Source organism: Cyphomyrmex costatus, unplaced genomic scaffold (genome assembly GCF_001594065.2).
Source record: "Cyphomyrmex costatus isolate MS0001 unplaced genomic scaffold, Ccosl1.0 scaffold553, whole genome shotgun sequence".
Taxonomy (NCBI): Eukaryota; Metazoa; Arthropoda; class Insecta; order Hymenoptera; family Formicidae; genus Cyphomyrmex; species Cyphomyrmex costatus.
Window position 1 is genome coordinate 33,999 of NW_017279734.1, and position 7,856 is coordinate 41,854.

A 7,856-nucleotide genomic window follows, 5' to 3' on the forward strand; every position below is an offset into this window, starting at 1 on the left:
TTTTTTTTTTTTAATTTGTGCCCAGAGTATGTACCTTTCAAACTCATATTACAAAAAATTTTTTGAAATTTTTCTGAGCCTTAGAAAAACCGCTAAATATGACCACTTTTGATCTAATTAATGGTTATAGAAAATTTTTCTATTTAAATAAATTTTCTTTATTTTGTTTTTAAAAATTAATTGTGATATGATTTTTTTCAAGATGAATTTAAGTCACTTGGTTTCGAATAGGAAGATCTTTTAATAAGAATAAAAAGGCATATACTTAGGTTTCATTGTATGAAGATGAAGATAGTACCACATGGGTTTTACTTTTTAATTTAGTAGAATTTAAATAATAGTACTACATGGGTTCTTAAAGATTAAAGGTACCACTTGTGTTTTACCTTTAATTTGGTAGAATTTAACTTGGCGCCGACTGTTGATATCAAATCTTGTATACAAATGATAAATGTCATTAAAATTAAGTAAGTAATAAGGTAGAATTTAACTTTGCGCCGACAATTGATATCAAATCTTTTATACAAATGATACATGTCGTTAGATTTAAGTAAATAAGGATAATATCATGTAGGTTTTTAAAGATGGTTCTACTAAACAGCGAATGTGATTGGTCAGTTTTACAGTCGATTAAGTAATTGGCGTTGGTGAAACTGACCCAAATGGTTTTTTGACCAGCAGCATCCACTCTTAGCGCTTCTTTTACCTTTCTTTTTAAAAAAAGGTAAGTTTATAAAGATAGTACCAAATGGGTTTTACTTTTTAATTTAGTAGAATTTAAATAATAGTATGTTTTTTTTACATGGGTTTTTAAAGATAGAATTTAACTTGGTATAACCAACTCAAAACCGGATGTTCAAACGAAAATTAGAATAACGACAGTATCACATGTTTAACATACACTTCAATATCTTGAATCAAATATAGTATTCTAGGTGAGAGATCAAACTATAACGTTTTTTTATATTTTAAAGACCCATAAGATATCAATATTAATTATAAAATTCTTATAACAAACTATTTTAAGGGGGGAAATCCCTGTAAAAAAATTTTTTTTGCATTTTTTGTTTTTTTCTTAAAAAAACCATTTATCATCTGAAGAATGCTTTTTCAGTATTTTTAGCCCCATAGGAAGCCTGAAAAGTCCCTAGATAGTCCCTAAAACGAAGCGCTCCAAATCTGCTGCAGTAGGTAAGCGCGCGCACGCCCTTTACAGCCGCGTACGTTTTATTTCTAGGCCCAACAAATTTTGTAGTTCACTGTTTGGATTATAGAGGTCACTTCTGACGATCATGTGGCTTGTGTAACGGTCATTTGGAGTTTGAACGAAAGCAGTGGAGAGAAGACCCACGCATACTATACAGTAGAGCGTCTCGTGGTATACTTGTTGAAAATCGCGTCAGGGAGTGTTTGTTCGATAAATTTTAAAAAAATGAGTCGGAAAGTACCGAAGGACAACTTAAATTATCGTCCTGCTCGCCCTCGTCGTCGCAAGTACGAGGGCAATCAATTTTCGTGTGTGGAAGACATAAACACCGTCGAAGAGTCGAACGACGAAGAAGCCAGTGCCTCTGCAAAAAAATTGAAAAAGTCGCTGGATGATATTATAATTAATCCAAGTTTGTGCTATAGGATTATCGAGTTCATTGGTGTTTTTTCTGCTCTTGCTGACATTTTAGTGTGCAGTAAATGTAAGCAAAAAGTGTCGTTCGGAGAATCTGGAGAAAAAGGATTGAGATTCAAACTATCAGTAACCTGCAAATGTGGAACTGTGCTGATCCCGTCCAGTCCATTCATATTCAACGCTTACGAAATAAATAGACGAATTGTGTTTGCTATGCGTTTGCTTGGCGTCGCTCGAGAAGGAATACGTATATTTTGTGGAATAATGAATTTAGGCACTGGAATAAGCCAACACGCGTACGACCGAATTATTCAGCATATACACGTGTCAGTAAAAAAACTGTTTGAAGTGTCCACTAAAAATGCAATCGAACTAGAAAAAAAAGAAAATGAAAAAAAAGAAAAGCCAATATTAAATTTAACAGTGAGTGGCGACGGGTCTTGGAAAAAGCGTGGCTTCTCATCATTGTACGGCGTAACGACGCTTATTGCCTATTATTCAGGCAAAGTTATTGATGTGATAATCAAAAGCAGCTACTGCCACACATGTAATTTTGCCCAAAATAACCCTGACAACTCTGCATACGAAGATCACGTAGAAAATTGCGATGTCAATCACAAAGGTTCCGCCGGAAAAATGGAAGTTGACGCAGTCCTTGAAATGTTCAAGCGTTCCGAAGAAAAGTATGGTGTCCGTTATACTAATTACGTCGGCGATGGAGACACAAAAACATTCAAGGCTATTTTAAATGCTAAGCCATACGATGATATTCCGGTCATCAAAAGCGAGTGCGTTGGTCACGTGGCAAAGCGGATGGGGAGTCGCCTTCGAAACATAAAAAAAACTGCAAAACTTGGAGGAAAAGGTAAACTAACTGATGTTTTAATCAAGAAGTTGACTACATATTACGGCTTAGCCATACGGAGAAATTCTGAGTCTAAGGATATGATGAGAAAAGAAATTATGGCTACGTATTATCACTCGATTTCGACCGATAAAAAACCTCAACATCAATTTTGCCCTACTGGCGTCGACACGTGGTGTGCCTACAACATTGCTCAAAGCAAAAACATGCCATACACGCACAAAGATCCTCTTCATCCTGATGTGCAAACAAGTATCCTTCCCATCTACGAAGACTTATCAAGAGACGATTTATTGGAGCGTTGTGTTGGCGGTTTTACTCAAAACGCTAACGAGTCTTTTAACTCGACTATCTGGCGTTTGGCTCCAAAACATCTGCACTGCGGTTCAAAAATAATAGAAATAGCCGCATATTTAGCTGCAGGAATATTTAACGATGGTTATTCATTTATATTAAAAGTCATGAATGATTTGGAATTGCAAATAGGCAAGGAATGTCAATTTTTCGCCAACGACTACGACGCGCATCGAGTGCAAAGACCAAACCGGCGCTCATTAAGTTCATCTAAAGAGGCCAGAACAGCTCGAAAGGGAAAAAAAACTGGTGAAATGGATGATTACCACGAAATCGAAGGCTTGCTGTATGGTCCTGACATCGCAGAGTAAATTAAAGTAAGCATAAGTTACAATAAACTGTATTTTTCATGCACGAAAACTTTAAACGCGTTTTTCTCAAAACGTGTTTTTTTCCGCGCCGGGCAAGATAACTCAAGAACTAATGAAGCTATCGACTCAAAATTAAGTGCAAATTGTTCTAAATTTTATTGGCCTTTGCATGAAGCTAAAAGTTTAATTGAATATTCATAATAAATATTATTTTCAACCATTTGTTTAAAAAAAAAAAGGAGTGTTTTTCGTTTTTTCGGCCTCTAATTTTTATTTTTTATTTTTTTTTACTAAATGTAGGTTCATGCAAAGCGTAGTTACATATTTTAATGGAAAAAATGTTTACTTTTGATTACAGATGATTTCTACGACCTGGACGTTGCCCGGCGCAAACTCGAGGCGTCAATTTTGATCATCTGTAGCGCCGCCATTTTGTTTTTTTTTCACCCAAAAAAATTTGTACTTATAGATTAAAATGTGTCCAATATCATGTCCTTTTTCTAATTTCAATAAAAGTTTTCAGTTTTTCACAATAAATTATTGAAAAAACCGTCATTTACAGGAATTTCCCCCCTTAATGTAATACATTTTATTATTGAAAGATAATGAAATGGAAATGAATTTATTCAAGTACATGTTCGAGTTAGTATTCTATACGAATAATCAAATTGGATGCTAATAAACGAAATAAATTTTTTTGGTGTAATGTTATTACGAAATTGATTATCGGAACAATCCTTTCTTACAATATTAATTATTAATTGGAATGATAATTTGTAAACGTATACTTATGAAGATATACGTGATTGAAAACTGGTTAACTTACATTCCAAAACCTTGAACTAGGTCAGAGATCAAACTATAACAGTTTTTTATATTTTAAAAATAAATCACAAAAGATCAGTATTAATTTTAAAAGAATTTTTTGTGTATGTGTGTGGGTTAACCGTGTGAGGTTCGGTGAGACAATGCAAAGAAATATAATAATGTTAATGAGCACTTTATTTGGCACGGTTGTGTGCGAGATCGTTACGTTACAAGAAGTAGCGGGAACGGAAGGTACAGAAGTACGAGCTACGAACGATAGAGAGTGTGTTCGACGGAAGCTTGCTCGTGATTGGTCGAGATATAAAGCGCGTTTTACATAAGTGCGTTCGTACGAAATAAGTAACTATTGCTAAACGAAATATTACGATTACGATTTACAGAAAAACATATTCATACATTCTTCCCTGCTTACAAAACAAAACAGAATTAACTTGGAACATATCTATTAGGAGGATGACGAGATCGAGTCGACCTACGTGGTATAACTGGTGGTGTAAAAAATAGTTCTGGTGACGACTCTTGCGATCTGATTGTTGAGTGGGCTGGCGTCGATGGTAACTTCACCATCTTTGACTGTGGATTTGGAGTCGTAGAACCCACTGCTTCATTCGGGATGACTTGTGGTTTATCTCCATAGAAATGAACTCGTCGGGGTACGCTAGGTTGCGTTTCTTCAGTTTGTGTTAGATTGCGATCAGTTGAACATTCTGATTCCTTACTGATGAATGCGCGAATCTGGTCTACATGTCGCTTAAATCGTTTACTAGCGTATTCTATTTCATAATGAAGATCTCCTAGCCTGATAACGATTATGCCTGGAATCCATTTATCCATCCGAGGATTACCCGAGAGGAAATAAATTGTTTGTCCCGGTTTAAATGATCTAGATGAAGGATCAAGCTGTAGTTGTTTCTCCTTCATTTTGGTGTACATACTATCAGGTCGGACCAAGTCTAACCGAGTTCGTATATTGCGACCTAAGAAGAGTTTAGCAGGAGGCTGTCCTGTTGTCGCGTGTGGAGCCTTACGGTATTGTTGCAGAAATCGGTTTATGTTCTGTTGTATGGTCCCTTGAGTAGTAGACATCGTATTTAAAGCATTCTTGATGGTTTGTACGTATCGTTCTGCTTGGCCGTTTGTCGAAGGATGATACGGCGCTGTAAGCTTATGATATTTGACGCCGCTGACTTGTAAGAACGTTTCGAACTCAGCGGAAACAAACTGGCGACCGTTGTCTGAAACTATGGTAACTGGAACTCCATAAGTTGAAAATAATTCGTCTAGGATTGCGATTGTCGCTGCAGTAGTCGTAGAGTTGGTGACTTTCACCTCGAGCCATTTGCTATATGCGTCTGTGATGATAAGCAGCATCACGCCTGCTACGGGTCCGGCGTAATCAATATGTACGCGTTCCCATGGCCCCTTAGGATACTCCCAATGGTGGTTCCTGGATTTCGGAGGAGCATGAGCGTGCTTGGCGCATTCCGCGCAAGATTTTGCAACCCGCTCGATGTCTGCATCAATCCCTGGCCAATATACAAATGATCGAGCGATGCCCTTCATTTTAACGATTCCTACATGTGCCGTATGCAGGTCGTTTAATATTGCTGGTTGTAGCGAGGCTGGTATTACCACCCGATGTTCGAATAGCAAACAATCAGCAGTTAATGAATACTTGGCTTCAGGGGCTTTGTAGCCTGCTCGTGGGAGGTCTCGGCCAGTTTCTAAGATTTTGACGATCTTGCCCAAATGTGGATCCTTGCGTGTCTCCTCAGCTATATGTTCTGCACGAACTGGAAGTTGTCTAATTTGGCATAAAACAAATTCATCGAATTCATCGTCTATTGCTTCTTCCTCTTTTTCAATTTCAAGTCTGTAGACTGTGTTGTTCGTGGTTGATAGCGGCAAGCGAGAACAATAATCTGCATTACTATTCAATTTAGACGGCTTAAATATTACTGTATAATTAAAGTGTGAAAGATAATCGGCGTAATTGGCCATACGACTAATACAAAGAATAGGGAGAGATTTTTCTGGATGTAAGATCTGAGTTAAGGGGTTATATCCAGTTACGAGGCCGAAAAAAAGCGATTTTTTGAGAATTTTTTATGGAAAGGCATTTTAATTTCAGAACTTGAAATTTGTTTTACATATTGAGTTTACTTTTAAGTGTATTTTCAAATTTTTTTGACTAAAAATTATTATTATTAAGGCCGCTACAGCCGTCGTCCGGGAGCACCTCTAAAAAAAGGCCATTCGCGGTGACCACTCTCACCCTTGAATGCATCATCTGAAATAAAAAAACCAAAAATATTTTGTTAATATAATGTATAATCTAGTCCTTAATCGAAGGAATAAGCAAAATATTAATTTTTAACAAAATGGCGGCTATTTAAACAAAACGTTTCGATTTTTGGTAAAAATGTATGCCTTAAATTGTTTATAAAATGAAAAATATTTATCGCTGAGTAAAACCCTTCGATCACGGACTAAAAAATGTATTTATAAAGCTTGTGTAAAAATTTGAACTCGATCGGTGCAGCCGTTTTCAAGAAATCGTGGTCACCGACTTTAAAAACATAGTTTTGAGAAAAACGCGTTTAAAGTTTGAAGAGCACTTTACACGTAGTAAAAATTTTTTTTTTTAAACTTACATCGAGTCGTCTATTCCAGGCCCATATAACAATTCCTCAGATGTGTTGGCAGCTTCTAAAATTCCAATTTGGTGTTGTCTGCGGACCATTCTTCCCTCGCGCGTGTTCTCCTGCGCTCGTTGTTCGGCGATCTTGACACGCTCGGCATCCTCCTTTTCGGCATATGAGTGCGCATTGGGCCCAAGCGAAAGCCCCATTGCACTCATATAGTGCAACAATGCAGACGTCCCTTCGTTGAACATGCCGACACCGATGTTTGCAGCCATTTCTACGATTCTCGAACCAGATGGAATGATTTTCGGGGAGATTTTCCACACGAGTTGGTTGTAACTTTCGTTGGAGTTTTGTGTGAAACCACCGACGCATCTTTCTAATAATTTTTCATTACTGAGGTCTGTATAGATTGGATGCAGTGCCTCAGCAACGTCTCGTGGAAAGTGATCATAATCATGCTCAAACTCGGATAATTTGTTCGCAGCTGCTGCTCGCTGCCAAGGGCACCACGACTCCGGTCCGGTCGGGCACTTCTCGTGTTGTGGGTTTTCATTTGTTGAACAATAATGGTAATATGTAGCCCATATTGCGTTATACATATTCTCTACGGAATCACAATTTCTTCTGATTGCTAAGCCATAGTAAACTGTCAATTTGTCAATCAGTTTACCTGTAAGCTTACCTTTTCCGCCAAGAGTTTTTTTTTGTCTTGTTTTTCCACTTTTTTCGACGGTTACTACATTTTTTTTCACACAATCACGGAGTCGCATACCCATTCTCTTCTGGACGTGCCCAATGCACTCTTTCTTGATGACTTCTTTATCGCCGTAAGGTGCAGCTTTCAAAATTCCCGAGTACGTTTTCGAGTCACCGTCTCCAACGTAATTTCTGTACTGCACATTGAATTTTTCCACTGAACGCTTGAACATCGAGATTGCTGCCTCAACTTCCATTTTGCCTGCAGAACCAATATGATTTGCAGAACAATTATCTTTATGGCTTTCATACCACTCATTATATTCTTCTGTGTCCAGTTTCATTTTCCAACTTTCGCACTGTTTGCAGTAAGAACTTTTCACAAAAATATCAATAATTTTTCCGGAATAATATCCGATCAATGATGTCACGCCGTATAAGGAAGTAAATCCACGCTTCTTCCACGTCCCGTCACCAGACACTGTTAATTCTGTAGGATTTGTATCGTTTTGGTGTTCAGAAGTCAACTC

General features: G+C 37.4%; 1 protein-coding gene across 1 annotated transcript; it reads right to left on the reverse strand.

Annotated features, from left to right (window-relative positions):
* Positions 1-4,408: 4,408 nt before the first annotated feature.
* Positions 4,409-5,983, reverse strand: LOC108779152 (uncharacterized protein K02A2.6). Its single transcript, XM_018546522.1, has one exon. It carries the CDS (start codon positions 5,981-5,983, stop codon positions 4,409-4,411), a length of 1,575 nt encoding a protein of 524 aa, XP_018402024.1.
* Between the last annotated feature and the right edge of the window lie 1,873 nt (positions 5,984-7,856).